Raw genomic sequence first — 15,785 nt, forward strand, 5'->3', positions numbered from 1 at the left:
GAAATACGTGGCACTGAAATACGTGGCACTGAAATACATGGCACTGAAATACGTGATACGTGGCACTGAAATACGTGGCACTGAAATACGTGATACGTGGCACTGAAATACGTGGCACTGAAATACGTGATACGTGGCACTGAAATACGTGGCACTGAAATACGTGGCACTGAAATACGTGGCACTGAAATACGTGGCACTGAAATACGTGGCACTGAAATACGTGGCACTGAAATACGTGGCACTGAAATACGTGGCACTTAGGCTATGTTCACATTTGCGTTGTGCGCCGCAGCGTCGGCGCCGCAACACACAACGCAAACAAAAACGCAGCAAAACGCATGCACAACGCTGCGTTTTGCGCCGCATGCGTCCTTTTTTTGATTGATTTTGGACGCAGCAAAAATGCAACTTGCTGCGTCCTCTGCGCCCGGATGCGTGCGCTGCAGTGACGCATGCGGCGCAAAACGCAAGTGCGACGCATGTCCATGCGCCCCCATGTTAAATATAGGGGCGCATGACGCATGCGGCGACGCTGCGGCGCAGACCGCAAATGTGAACGTAGACTTAAATAGCTGGATAGAGCTGGATCCGCGGGCTGTGATCTGGCCTACGCTCAGCACTCTGCGGAGCGCTGTCATTCAAAACACGTCCACTCATTTTGGTGTTTAGTCCCAAAATAGAGGATGGAAGAAGAAAAGGGTTGGACAAGGAAATGACATCATTTCTTCCCCCCCCCCCCCACTGCAGTTAAAGCTTTATTTGTGTCAAACACAGACAATCTGCAGAGAAAACTGCATAAAAAACCGCACTAAAAACCGCATAAAAAAACGCACCAAAAACCGCACCTGCGTTTTCTGCCAAGAGCTGCGGTTTTTAGTCCTGAAAAAAAAGGAGGGAAATCAGGAACGTGTGAACATACCCTAAGTCAAAGGGAAACCTATTTACAAGTCTTAAAAATACCAAAACGTTGCTCACGACCACTTTATTGTTTCCAGCAGTCGTCCGACTTTCCTGCGGGTTAGGTCACCTTTGGTAATAACAATACAATATATCTCACAGGGAGCCTTACAAAGTTATCAACGCTCAATGGTAGAAAAGCCACAAGCCTGTATATATGAAAAACAAAATACAGCCCATACCTGAGCTCTATCACAGGGGCAAACAACATGCTGACAAGCGCCGGCAAACCCGGGATTGATGGAAGCAGAGACGTCTCTCTTAACATGAGCATAGACCCTGGGAACAGAGGTAGGAAATGACCATATAAATAATGTAGACCATGCTAAATTTACTGAAGAGGAATAATCTGATGAATGGAAATGATGAAATCTCTGCACTGAGCACATCATTATGACGGACGAGCTTCGAATGATTGCAAACTAAAATCCAGAGACCTCTGGAACATACTGCATATACCATCACTTTTGGAATGATTACGCCATAAAAAATCTAAACAAAAGCCCCCAAGAATTACGTAACTACCGAATAGTCAGTTATTTATTATTTTTGTGCTATAGGTGAAAACCAAACGCAAAGATAAGTCTATAAGACTAGTTTCACACTAGATTTATCCGGGCGGCGGACTTCCTCTATGAAGCCCCACCCACTGCCACGGCTCTTCGTTCAGCTCTGCCTACGGCTGCATGCAGCATGCGCACCCTATCTTTAACATTGGGTACGCGTGCCATGCCGCTGTATGCGGATGCCGCTGCATGCGTCGTTTTGACGGAGCGACATGTGCACGAAAATGCAACATGTTGCGTTCGGCGCAGGTCGTCGCACCGTCAAAACGACGCATGCGGCGGCATCCGCATACAGCGGCATGGCACGCGTACCCAATGTTAAAGATAGGGTGCGCATGCTGCATGCAGCCGTAGGCGGAGCTGAACGAAGAGGCACAGCAGTGGGCGGGGCTTCAGAGGAAGTCCGCATCCAGGCTAAACACTAGTGTGAAACTAGCCTTAGTCAGTCTTCACAAATATTGTTAAGGATTTCTCCTGTCGGAGACATATTTACAGAGAAAAGCATTGATGGGACAACAATTATCTAATGTTTATTGACAGAATTAAAAACCATTTACTAAAAAAAAAAAAAAACACCACGTACCGGAAGAGTTTACAGACAGTGACGCAGAGATAAACATCCTCTGGTGAGTCGCTTCCGGAGAGTCGTTCACAACAACAGAGTTGATGCTTTCTTTATCAATCCATACCGATCTAAGTAAGGAATAAAGATAATTGAAATGGAATAGCCTACTCCACTTGTAATAATCTATGATAGAAATACACAATGATCCCGATGCTTAATCAGCTGCAATTACCTGAATCTGGACACACTCATCATACTATGAAAGTTGACCTCGTAGGGATGGAAAGGGCCATATAGAATAACCTGCAACAGAATTACGAAGCAAACACTGGAAATCAACTTTAGCACTTTTTATGAAAAAGAAACCTGTGGGCAAGATCATTCTGTTCAGACAGTGAGCAGCATAATTGACACAGGTGCCCGATACTATAAAAGTAGAGAAAACACATCTCTAATAATGACTCTTGGGTTTGGTTATGTGCCACGCTCGCAGGAGGCCATGCTCTGGTGCCCTCCATCTAGGTCACAATGATTGACAGGTCTCTTTCTTTACACAAATAGGGCGAAGAGCATAATTCATGTCGCTCCTCTGGCTCTAACATGCTGCCTATAGGTCGGCAGATCGGCTATAACAAGGTAACTGTTGTGCTATACTCCAGGACCAGGAGTTACTGTGAAGATTTACTGGAGGTGGATCAGTAGTAAAAAAAATAAATAAAATACCTGGAGTATTACGCCACATGGTGCAAAGAAGTGTCAGTGATAAAGCCACACACCAATGAGGTGCAGAATACTCCTTGTGTCGCTTTCTTACCTTGTTGTTTGGATGTCCAAACTGATTATTCTGATAGCTTTCCAGCAGGCCGTCAATCAGGACTTTGTCTCCCTTTCTGCTGAAGCCCTGCGGGGTGGTCTCGCCTTTGCCAATACTGGAGAATAGATCACTCAGCACTTCATTGCTTTGCTGCAAAAGAACAAGGCAAAAATGATGTTTACGAAAATCTGTACAATTGTCTCCACCTATAACAATATAACACAGAACAGCAATCTGTATGCACACGACCATGGCAAAAGCTGTGTGTTAAGTCCAATTCTTGAAGGAGTTACCCCATGATTTATCTTTAAAGGAGTTGTACACTACTAGCACAACTCGTTCTCATTCCCCACGCTTGGCCCCAATAAAAAAACATTATACTCACCTCCCATTCCTGAGGTGTCGGTGCTCGTGGTCCCAGGGTTCAGTGCAGTTGTTAAGACCCGTGGTACCCTATCAGCGCTGGCGTCACTGTCCCTGCCTTCTGTTGACTTCAAGAGGCAGTCCGGTCTGTAGCTGATCCCCAACTTCCTCTTCATGTTCAATTTGTCTCATGGCGGGGACAGGGACGCTATCGATAATTGAGCGCTGTACACCACGTGTCATAACTGCGGGAAAGCGAGTGCCGACATCACAGGAACAGCGTCCGCACGAGAACCAAGTATAAGCTTTTTATTTTAAAGAGTGTGGGGGTGGGATGGGGTTAGCCTAGTAGTGGACAAACTCTTTAGTTTATCGGAAACATTATAGATTAGTTACATACTTGTCATGGTGCCACTTAGTGTTCCCAGCCTTCTTTTGTTGAACATCCTCCTAGTGTGTCCAGTGCTGGCAAGAAGCATCTTCTAGTATCTTATTCTTACTGCCTAGTCTGCATCATAGTAGTTATTATTCCACAAGCCACTTAGAAGAGCATTCTGCAGTACTCCAGCTCTTATGAAACAACAACTCCCAGCATGATCTGACAGCTGCAATAGATATCACAGCAAATGTGGATGTTTTGTGTAGCATTTGTGGTTTCCACACCTGCAGGTCCACGTCTCCGTAAAATCCCCTCTAGTCATTTAAGCTGAAATGCTCATTGACAGTGTTTATCTCCACTTGCTAATAATTCTGGCTTTGATCTCCATTTCTAAAGTCACAAACCTTTGCCCAGCCACCATCTGTCCGATCTCGACAACTCTCCCAATCCATAAGACGGCTGATGATGGGAGAGACATGGGACTGAAACAGGTGAGACACATACCCCCACCATCTAATGGACGGGAGTGCATGGCCGAACAAGGGAGTATGGCTTCTGAAAGAGAACAAAGATCTGCAAATTAGGGATTTTTGTGTACTCACCGTAAAAAAATTTTTCTCCGAGCCATTCATTGGGGGAAACAGACCGTGGGTGTATGCTGCTGCCACTAGGAGGCTGACACTAAGTGATACAAAGAAAGTTAGCTCCTCCCCTGCAGTATACACCCTCCTGCTGGCTCTCGGCTAACCAGTTCGGTGTAAAAGCAGAAGGAGATCAATAACAACATATGAGCGTATAGCATGTCATATTATATATGACAGTATAGCATGTCAGATTACAAAACAAGCATAAGCTAATAACAGGGTGGGAGCGGTGTCCCCCAATGAATGGCTCGGAGAAAAGGATTTTACGGTGAGTACACAAAAATCCCTATTTCTCCTTTGTCCCCCCCTCATTGGGGGACACAGACCGTGGGACGTCCCAAAGCAGTCTCTGGGTGGGGACAACATCAGATCAGGTCCTGTGTAACTGCTACTTATAAGTGCACCACCGCAGCCTGCAGAGTCCGCCTGCCCAGACTCACATCTGTGGAAGTGTGGGAATTATAGTGCTTTAAGAATGCATGCGGACTGGACGAATCCGCAAGCTTGCAGGCATGCCTTGTCAACGCCTGGTGCCTAGAACCCACGATAGACAGGGAGATAGGCTGACATCTAACACGGAAGGACTCCTGGATGGTGAAAGGAATCCATCAGGCTAACATGGTCGATGAAACTGCTAAACCCTTCCTGAAAAGTCAGGAAGCCTTCCTCTTACCGTCAGGAAGCCCAAGATAAAAAGTGTCCAACCTTCGGAAGGACGCCGTCCTCGAGGCGTACCTACTCAGAGCACTCACTTCGTCCAGAATATGGGGAACTCATTCCATTTTGTGGACTGGTGCCGAAAGAGATGAGGTAAGAACTATGCCCTCGTAACAGTGGTAATACAATACCACCTTGGTAACAAGGGACAGGGATGGCTTGAGGACAACCTTGCCTTGAAGGTAATAAGGGAAAAAAGTCTGAAAGAACCGAGCAGCTAGCTCCGAAGACTCGTTAGGATGAGGATATCGCAGAGAAAAAAGGGCGACCTTCCCTGATAGTAAAGTCTGTCCGGATCAAAAAGGAGTCTACTGTAAGACTCCTAGGACCATTAAGGTTCCAATGATCTAACTGTATGCGATAGGGAAGAACTATGTGTGAAAACTCCCTGCGAGAAAGTCCCTACTTGCAGTTTTGTTGCAGTAAGGCGGAAAGCTACTAGCTCCGCAAGCAAAAAACTGACGTGGTCAGTGTGGATCTCCGAGGATCACTGGGGCCCTTTCTGCTTCCGAAAGACTCTCGGAAGTAGTGGAAGGGGAGTTATGGAAACTGGTACCACGGAAGAACCAGAGCATGCAGTGCGATGGCTCTTGGATCTCGAGGCCGAACCACGAACTCGAGTACATTGGCGATCAGTCTGGACGCCATCCGATCTACAACTGGAGAGCTCCAGGGAAGGCAGAACTGATGGAAGACTTCTGGGTGAAGTTCCCACTCACTTGAGACGAAACCCTGATGGCTAATATGTTCGCCACCCAGAGTTCTACTCCTGGGATATGTACTGCAGAGATCACTGAATGATAGATCTCAGCCCATCAGAGAATGTGAGGTACCTCGGCCATGGTGCCTGACCGTGGGTACCTGCTAGATGATTGAATTCGGATGGGTTGACCCGCCAGAAGGCAGTGGACCTGCTGTAGGACTACCGTTCGGATCTCCAGAGCAATGATCGGGAGAAGAAGACTGACATTGGTAGTTACTAATAACCATTGAACCGGGAGTAAGGCCCTGGATGAAGAAGGAGCTCAGAGACTATCGTCTGAAAGTCTGTTTGACTTGCTGAAAACGAGCGGAGGAAACTGCTTCCATTGTCGTCACCATTTTTCCTCCCAGCAAATCGATTGAAATAAAGGGATGCATAATCAAGTGCGCGAGCTCCCTGTTGAAGGGCCATGACCTTGTCTTGAGGGAGAACTACCATCCTTCTGGAAGTGTGCAGGATCATCCTCAAAAAGGATATCTGCTGGGCTGGAAATGAGAACTTGTCTAAGTTTAGCTGCCAGCCCAGGTGAGAGGGTATCGCAAGTGATATAGACTACTTAGCGTAGTCCTGGAAGGGCGGCTAGACAGTCGACCAAACGGGGCAGGATGACCACGCCTCTAGGGTGCAAGAGGAACATAACAGCCGCCATGAGCCTTGCAAACACTCTGGGTGCGGTAGCAAGGCCGAAGGACAAGGTCGTGACTTGAAAATGCTGTTCACGAATGGAAAAGCGAAGGAATTTTTGAAGAGGATAAGCATCCCGAATGTCGATGGTTGCCAGAAACTGCACCTTTTTCTGTTGAAGTAATGGCTGAACTCCATTCAAAGATGAACCTTGTGAAAGGTTGTTAGAAGTTTGAGGTCCAGGATCGGTCTTACTTTTCGTTACCCCTTTTTGGAACCAAGATCCCTTAGATCTAGACTGTCCTGGACAACCCTTCCACTGCTGGGTTGGGGCTGTAGGAACGTACGATCCTTTGTTAGTCTCCTACTCAAAAGATTTGATTGGCCAGTTGTACTGTCTTCAGGAAAAGGTTACTGGTGTGAATCAAAGTAGTTAAGGTCTCCAGCCAGGAGACCGTTGCTCTAGCAATCCATGCGGTGGCTAGGGAGGGTAGAGTGCTGAACCCGAAGCCGCAAGACGGAACGAACCAGATTTGCTATCTGACAGTCCATGGTATTTTTAATTGATTATACATCGGGCAGGGATACTGGTAGGTATACCACAGGAGATTCTACCCAGTTATTCTGCCAAGTGGCAGAATGCGCGGCTGCATCCAGCAGGTCATAGTCTCTTGCCATCGCCGCTCTCTTTTGACGGTGCAGAGTTAAAAATTAGGAACCCTCGATTCACCATCCTTTTAACAGGGAAGTGGGGAGGGATCATCCGCCTTCTTGCATCTTCTGCTAAATAGTGGTGATGCAGAGGGGGGTGCTCGGATGCCCAAAAAGGTGCCTCTATACATCCACAGAGTTCAGGTCTCTGGGTGGACAGGGCAGGTTGTCTGGCGTTAGGCCTGGATGCAGAAGAGGATACATGGAGACTGTGCTCATCTGTTGATGGTGTGGGGAGATCGGTGCCCTTTAAAGGACCCATCACCCTTAAAAATCAGACCAGGCATGGCATCCCACGTAGAGGCTTCTGTCCAGTGAATCGCATATCCGGACTGAATGGCAAATGCTCTACGAGGGAGTCTAGTCTCCTTATGAGGGACACTGCGTAGTCTAGAGCAGGACCGGAGTCCTCGTCAATGTACAGAGATTGGTTGATGATATAAATAGGCGAGTTCATCCTTTACTGAAGCTCTGGCAAGTCCAGGTCCAAGGCAATATCCGATCCATGTTCAGAGTCTTGTTCTCAGCAAATCCTTGGGGAGAGAGATCAGGAAATGAAAACTTCCGTTTTCTAGATGCCTGTACGTTTCTTGAATACTCGCGGCCCCTGCTAGGTGACGGATCCCATGTAGGAGAGGGACCATGTATATCGGTCCTGCGAGCACTCCGAGCCACAGAGGGATCACGGAGGGATTCAATCTCTTGGTCAGAGAAACCATGGGTTGCGGCAGTGACAAAGTCCACTGAGGGAACTAGGTACACTGGGATAAACTGGGATCAGCGGCAGAGGGCTCCTGAGCTCATTTAGGGTGACCGGCTTCGGATTGGTCATGTGCCTTTAAGACCAGGGAATACTGGTAGTGTGCCTTTTAGACCAGGGAATACTGGTCGTGTGCCTTTAAGACCAGGGAATAATGGTCGTGTGCCTTTAAGACCAGGGAATACTGGTCATGTGCCTTTAAGACCAGGGAATACTGGTCATGTGCCTTTAAGACCAGGGAATACTGGTCTTTTGCCTTTAAGACCAGGGAATACTGGATTTGTGCCTTTAAGACCAGGGAATACTGGTAGTGTGCCTTTTAGACCAGGGAAAACTGGTCGTGTGCCTTTAAGACCAGGGAATAATGGTCGTGTGCCTTTAAGACCAGGGAATACTGGTCGTGTGCCTTTAAGACCAGGGAATACTGGTCATGTGCCTTTAAGACCAGGGAATACTGGTCTTTTGCCTTTAAGACCAGGGAATACTGGTCTTGTGCCTTTAAGACCAGGGAATACTGGTCTTTTGCCTTTAAGACCAGGGAATACTGGTCATAGTCATGCCATTGCAGAGTCGTTGTGACCCTTTAATGCAAAGTCGTCACCCCTGTGTGAGCCGGCCGGGTGGACCAAGATGGCAACCGGGAGTTGCAGAGGTGATAAAATCTCGCAGAGAGTGAGAAGCGCCAATTTGGGGGGCAGAGCCACAGGCACGATGTGGGCGGAGCCTCAAGACTTCCATGAATAGGCCCAAGCCGGGGCCTAAATTTCTGCAGCTGGCGGGAGCGATACCAGCGGTATAAAAGGGGCGTTGCAGTGGCCGTGAAAATTGAGCGCATCCGTGCCAGGCGAGAAGCGCCAGAAAAGTGGGCAGAGCAGCCTTAGCGCGCCATAGTGCACTTCCGGGGTGCAGCCTACACATGGTCCGAAGCCGGGGGCTAAATTTTTGCAGCTGGCCGGAGCGTTACATCAGGGAGGTGGGGCCACAGGGAAGCTGAGACTGCCTGTGAGCATGTGAATATCCTGCTGCAGAGGCCCACCGCTGACAGGATCCACTCACCATCGGTGCGCATCCCGGCATGGAGCCGCCGCGGATGACTGCAGGTCGGGTATTGCAGCGTGGACGGTGCAGGGATAGAGGGATAAACCTCAATCCATCATCCCTTTGTTAGGGAGGTGGAGAGGAACCGTCCACCTCCTTGTGCCATCCGCTTTCACAGTGGTGGGACAGTGGGGGCTGCTCGGACGCCATAGAGAGGGGCCTCTGTACATCCACGGAGTTCAGCCCCCGGGTGGACAGGGCCAGTTGTCTGGCATTAGGCTTGGCTCCAGGAGAGGATACATTGAGGCGAGACTCCATGTGCTCGCCTGCTGCTGGTGTGGGGATCGGGACCGTGAAGGAACAGTCGCCCCTGAAGTGAGCTCAGGCATGGCTTCCCACGTCGCAGGAGAGGGTACGGGGACGTATACTCCGCGTGCTCACCTGATGATGATTCGGGGGAGATCGGAACCTTGAAAGGATCCGTCGCCCCTTCACTCCGTTAATTAAAAAATAAAATTAACAGAAAAGTAAAAAATAAAATAAAAACGTTGGGGTCTGAACCAGACCCGAGTGCCTCCTACAGACACTAAGCAAGAACTGGTTAGCTGGGAGCCAGCAGGAGGGTGTATACTGCAGGGGAGGAGCTAACTTTCTTTGTATCACTTAGTGTCAGCCTCCTAGTGGCAGCAGCATACACCCACGGTCTGTGTCCCCCAATGAGGCAAAGGAGAAACTGAATATATTAATACGTGTCACATACATTAATCATTATCTGATGCTCACTTTTTTTTCTTTTCTATTCACAGTAAATTATTCTGGAAGCTGCTAACTTGCCCTAGTGATGTTAACAGCATTAAATGGGCTCTCAGGGAACAGAAAGATTAAATAAAAAATTTAATTACAAATAAAGAAGAGCCTGCTCACACTGCTGTCCATACTGTCTATCTGCTCTAATACTGGAGGTACCAGGAGTGCTGAGGTAAAAAAAGCCTGCTCACACTGCTGTCCATACTGTCTATCTGCTTTAATACTGGAGGTACCAGGAGTGCTGAGGTAAGAAAAGCCTGCTCACACTGCTGTTCATACTGTCTATCTGCTCTAATACTGGAGGTACCAGGGGGGCTGAGGTAAGAAAAGCCTGCTCACAATGCTGTCCATGTTGTCTATCTGCTCGAATACTGGAGAAACCAGGAGTGCTGAGGTAAGAAAAGCCTGCTCACACTGCTGTCCATACTGTCTATCTGCTCTAATACTGGAGGCATCAGGGGGGGCTGAGGTAAGAAAAGCCTGCTCACACTGCTGTCCATACTGTCTATCTGCTCGAATACTGGAGAAACCAGGAGTGCTGAGGTAAGAATAGCCTGCTCACACTGCTGTCCATACTGTCTATCTGCTCTAATACTGGAGGCATCAGGGGGGGCTGAGGTAAGAAAAGCCTGCTCACACTGCTGTCCATACTGTCTATATGCTCTAATACTGGAGGCATTGGGGGGGGGGGGGGGGGGGCTGAGGTAAAAAAAAGCCTGCTCACACTGCTGTCCATACTGTCTATCTGCTCTAATACTGGAGGTACCAGGGGGGCTGAGGTAAGAAAAGCCTGCTCACAATGCTGTCCATACTGTCTATTGGCTCTAATACTGGAGGCATCAGGGGGGGCTAAGGTAAGAAAAGCCTGCTCACACTGCTGTCCATACTGTCTATTGGCTCTAATACTGGAGGCATCAGGGGGGCTGAGGTAAGAAAAGCCTGCTCACACTGCTGTCCATACTGTCTATCTGCTCTAATACTGGAGGTACCAGGGGGGCTGAGGTAAGAAAAGCCTGCTCACAATGCTGTCCATACTGTCTATTGGCTCTAATACTGGAGGCATCAGGGGGGCTAAGGTAAGAAAAGCCTGCTCACACTGCTGTCCATACTGTCTATTGGCTCTAATACTGGAGGCATCAGGGGGGCTGAGGTAAGAAAAGCCTGCTCACACTGCTGTCCATACTGTCTATCTGCTCTAATACTGGAGGTACCAAGGGGGCTGAGGTAAAAAAAAAAAAAGAGCCTGCTCACACTGCTGTCCATACTATCTGCTCTAATACTGGAGGTACCAGGAGTGCTGAGGTAAGAAAAGTCTGCTCACACTGCTGTCCATACTGTCTATCGGCTCTAATACTGGAGGCATCAGGGGGGCTGAGGTAAGAAAAGCCTGCTCACACTGCTGTCCATACTGTCTATCTGCTCTAATACTGGAGGTACCAAGGGGGCTGAGGTAAAAAAAAAAAAAAAAAAAAGAGCCTGCTCACACTGCTGTCCATACTATCTGCTCTAATACTGGAGGTACCAGGGGGGCTGAGGTAAGAAAAGGCTGCTCACACTGCTGTCCATACTGTATCTGCTCTAATACTGGAGGTACCAGGGGGGCCAAGGTAAGAAAAAGCCTGCTCACACTGCTGTCCATACTGTCTATCTGCTCTAATACTGGAGGTACTAGGAGTGCTGAGGTAAGAAAAGCCTGCTCACACTGCTGTCCATACTGTCTATCTGCTCTAATACTGGAGATATCAGGAGTGGGTCATTCCATATCAAGTGATCCAAATATGAATATTTTTCTTACCTGACGTCTTTAGATTTTTTTTATTTTTTGTTTTTATGAAGTACAACTTTAGTTAATTACAAATTAAAAGTTTAGAATTTTTTTCTTGATGAGTTAATTTTTTACAGATTTCTAAAGTTTTGAAAAAGCGCGGATTCTCAGGCTAGAATTAAGATAAAGAGGTGGGAGAGGCATCATTTTTCTCAGAACGGAACCGGCTTTCATTTGATATGTCATAAGACTATGTTTCTTTATATTTTGCTTTGGAGAAATCAAATTCAAAATTTTGATGCGTAATTGCGAAAAAAACGTATGTTTTAAAATTGTGAAAACATGCATGTGTGTTACTTGTGTTCTTGTTTATATTTGTGCAGGGTTTCAACTTGGGACCTATCAATTTTTTTTTTAAGCCTTGAATCATCTGATTTTATGTTTGTGTGAGTTTCTTCCTTTTTTCTTTTCAAATTACAACTTATAGAATTCAACATTTATATGCAACAATAAAGAAACAAAAAACAAATACCGAAGTGCCAGAATAAATCATAACACAACTTGCTCAGCATTTTCAACCTGAATGCATTGAACAAGCCAAAAGAAAAAAGGTGATCATATCCTCAAGTGTGATTTTCTAAATACAGTCTCATCCTAATTATATGTTAAAAGCAAGATTAAAAGAACCAATATTTTTACTACCAATTTATACATATAACAATATTATTTCTATTATATCACGTCATTTATGAAGTGTTTAAGAATAGTACAGTAGCTAAATCCTTGTTCTATAAAATATGAACTAATCAAACAATTAATAGTAGGTTTTTAAACGGGCCTTTCATCATCAATGTGTTCCTTCTAGTGGGTGAAATGTCTTCTTGTCCATAAGCGCTTACTAGCCATGGCCATTTCCTTTTGTGTCAGAGTATGCACGGCCTTTCATGGTGCTCGGCTCCAGCCGAGTTAATATCGGATTTTTGTTAACTTTTAGGGTATGTGCACACGTTCAGGTTTTTTCGCGTTTTTTTGCGATAACGCTATAAAAACTCATTAAAAACGCATACATTATGCAGCCTATCATTTAGAATGCATTCTGCAATTTTTGTGCACATGATGCGTTTTTTTCCGCAAAAAAAAACGCATTGCGGCAAAAAAAAGCAGCATGTTCATTAATTTTGCGGATTTTCCGCGTTTTTCCCGCTATTCTATGCATTTGGAAAAAACGCACAAAAAACGCGTCAAACAGAAATGTCCGGTTTTTGTCAAGAAAATTTCTGCAAGAAATCCTGACGTCTGCACATACCCTTACAATGTCTGGTTTTCTTGGATACACAAAGGATGGCGCTGGACCAGAAGGTGCAGAAAAGTCACTTCTACTTCTTCATTTTCACAATTTTTGGAGAGTCCAGTAGCCCCCACCAGCGCTAATCATATTCACAGGTCACATCACCAGTTATGTCATCCACTGCCAATCTTGTGCCGCCTTCTACCACTTCATGGACTTCACTGTCTTTGCTGAATGAAGAAATCCTTGTTTTTATTTCTGTTTCACTACATGGGATGACAGTCCGGTATTGCTGAGTCCCTTTGATGGCTTCTGCTTCCTGTAACTGATGTTTTCACAAACTCTACTCCTCTTCGTAGTCCTGGTTTGTACAATACATGAACTGGATGTTAAGAATATTTTTCTCCCTCCATTTGAGGAGTTGCATGAGTGTTAAGATTTGGTGTGAATGTGGCCTCTGGAGGCTCGAGTGCTGGCCAGCCATCTGCTCTGCATTCACTGTCTACCCCTGCTCATTCTCAGGTTGAGCCCTAACAAAGCTTTCTCCTCTGTCCTCTCCTGCTTCTGAGCTGTAACATAATAAAATAATACAGTAATATCTAAAAATCATGGATTATTTGGTATATATGGACCCCACACTTTTAGACCACAGGCTGAACAGATCTGAATTCGAGATTTTCGAATTGACACTAATATTGTTATTTTTTAAAATATGATCCCATCATGATCCCAGCTTGTGTTTTGGTACAGATGTGGCTAGGAGCATAGCAGGCACATGTGCAGTTTTTGAAATTTGGAAATTAAATGTTTTTTCGGAAATGCGTTTTAAAATCTTGCATTTGTGTCCACATGGGTAAAATATTACCAAAGATACTCTTGTGACATATCTGGTGACAGCCTGTACAGTTCTGAGTAGAATGGTGTTTATTTTGTTTCTCTATCTTTTTTCTAGCCTGAGTTATGAGGAGAAATGTAAAGGCAGGCAACACCGAAATTCGCACTTTTACCGAACTTTGAAAATCAATTTTAAAAAAAATAATAATTTCTAGGATTTTTTTTCCTTCACATTTTGCATTCTCTGACACACTATTACCAAATAACAAAATCTCAAAAGAATTAGAAATATAGAGGTAAAAATCATTGGTTCACTTGACATGGAATGATCCGAGTGCTGAAATAAGAGAGGCCGCTCACACTGCTGTCCTCCCTGTCTACGTGATCTAATACTGGAGGTACCAGGGGGGCTGAGGTAAGAAAAGGCTGCTCACACTGCTGTCCACCCTGTCTGATCTAAAACTGGAGATCCTGGAGTGCGGAAGTAGGAAGAGGCTGCTCACACTGCTGTACACCGTCTATCTGCTCTAATACTGGAGACAACAGGAGTGCTGAGCTTAGATGAGGCTGCTAACACTGCTGTACACCCCGTCTGATTTAAAACTAGAGATACTGGAGTGTGGAGGTAAGAAGAGGCCGCTCACATTGCTGTCCAAACTATCTTTCTGATCTAATACTGGAGGTACCAGGAGGACTGATATGAGAAGATGCTGCTCACACTGCTATCCATCCTGTATATCTGATCTAAAACTGGGAAAACAAGGGGAGATGGGGAAATTAGACACCACTGACACTGCTGCCCACCCTGCCTATATAATCTGCAAGCGCAGCAATGAAATTAGCTGGCTTCGCCAGAAACATGGACATGGGGCCTCCCTCCTGATGAGGCACACATACAGCCTGTCGAGTCCACTAATCACCTCTCTGTGTTCTCAGGTGAGTTGTAAGATCTTGCTGCAATTAATCCTCTCGGTTCCCCTGTCCTGCAGCCTCAGTCAGAGGCAACCCCCATCCACAACTCTGATCAGCAGAGGCTGAGCCCACATTAAAAGATGCGTTTATGGCTGTAACACAATATGGCTCTGCTCAATCTTCACTTAACACCCAGATGGGTCATACATAGAAGGAATTTTCTTCTATGCAGCAAGGCATGCAAAAAAGTACAGTATTTTTCAAACTATAAGATGCACCGGACCAGAAGACGCATCCCAAATTTTCAGAAGGAAAATAAAAAAATTAATGGGTGAAATGGGGGTCCGTCGTACAGTCCGAATTCAGCTTACCGGGGTAATCGGCAGCGCTGCTGGAGCGTGGTCACAGGGGGTGTTCGGTGGTTCAGCGATATGACTCCCATCCCAGACTGGTGCGGCAGGTTCGGCGGTGCTCTGTGGTGCGAGGGCTGTGCCGGCATTTTGTGAAAGCCTGGAGGCCCCACACATCCACTGCTGTGATGCGGTGGCCTCCGGGAAAGCCCATCCCAGGCTGGTGCGGCAGTGCTCTATGGTGCGGGGGGGGGCTCCACCTGCATTTTGTAAAAGCCCAGAGGCCCTCCCGCACATCCATTTCTGCGATGCGGTGGCCTCTGGGAAAATGTTCGCCGAGGGCGGCGCATGCTCAGATTGAGATCTCGGCAACGAGATCTCATCCCGAGATAGTTGCTGAGATCTCAATCTGAGCATGTGCTGCCCCCCCTGCGGCAAACATTTTCCCGGAGGCCACAGCATCGCAGCAGATTGAGATCTTGGCAACGAGATCTCAATCTGAGCATGTGCCGCTCCTGGCGGCCATTTACCCGATGGCCACCGCATCGCAGTAATGGATGTGCGGGGGCCTCCAAGCTTTCACAAAATGCCGGCGGAGCCCCCATGCACCACAGAGAACCCCCGAACCTGATGCACCAGCTTGAGAAGGCAGTGTTGATCATCGCCCACAGCGTCAGACCAGGGCCGCTGCACAATCTCCCGACACCTGCTGCCGCCACACTAATTGTAAGTATATTCCGACTATAAGACATAACCCCATTTCGCCCAAAGTTTTTAGGGAAAAAAGTGTGTCATACAATCCAAAAAATACGGCAAATGACTGCTGTACAACAGCAGGAGGGAGAATCAGTGAGTTGGAATATAAGCTAAATTGAGTGGTCCGTGATTCCTGCAGATATGACCAGCAGATCCTGGCCTTAATATG

The 15,785-nt window shown here is 46.7% G+C and overlaps 1 protein-coding gene across 2 annotated transcripts in view; it reads right to left on the reverse strand.

Annotated features, from left to right (window-relative positions):
* Positions 1-15,785, reverse strand: part of TDRD9 (tudor domain containing 9) — a 395,302-nt gene that overhangs the window by 15,902 nt on the left and 363,615 nt on the right. For both annotated transcript variants that reach the window (XM_077266617.1, XM_077266625.1), the window contains 4 exons: positions 2,906-3,055; positions 2,324-2,394; positions 2,110-2,219; positions 1,143-1,239 (listed from right to left, as the gene is read on the reverse strand). In XM_077266617.1, the coding sequence (XP_077122732.1) occupies positions 1,143-1,239; positions 2,110-2,219; positions 2,324-2,394; positions 2,906-3,055 (428 nt within the window). The remainder of the gene's footprint in view (positions 1-1,142; positions 1,240-2,109; positions 2,220-2,323; positions 2,395-2,905; positions 3,056-15,785) is intronic.

Source organism: Ranitomeya variabilis, chromosome 1 (genome assembly GCF_051348905.1).
Source record: "Ranitomeya variabilis isolate aRanVar5 chromosome 1, aRanVar5.hap1, whole genome shotgun sequence".
Classification (NCBI taxonomy): Eukaryota; Metazoa; Chordata; class Amphibia; order Anura; family Dendrobatidae; genus Ranitomeya; species Ranitomeya variabilis.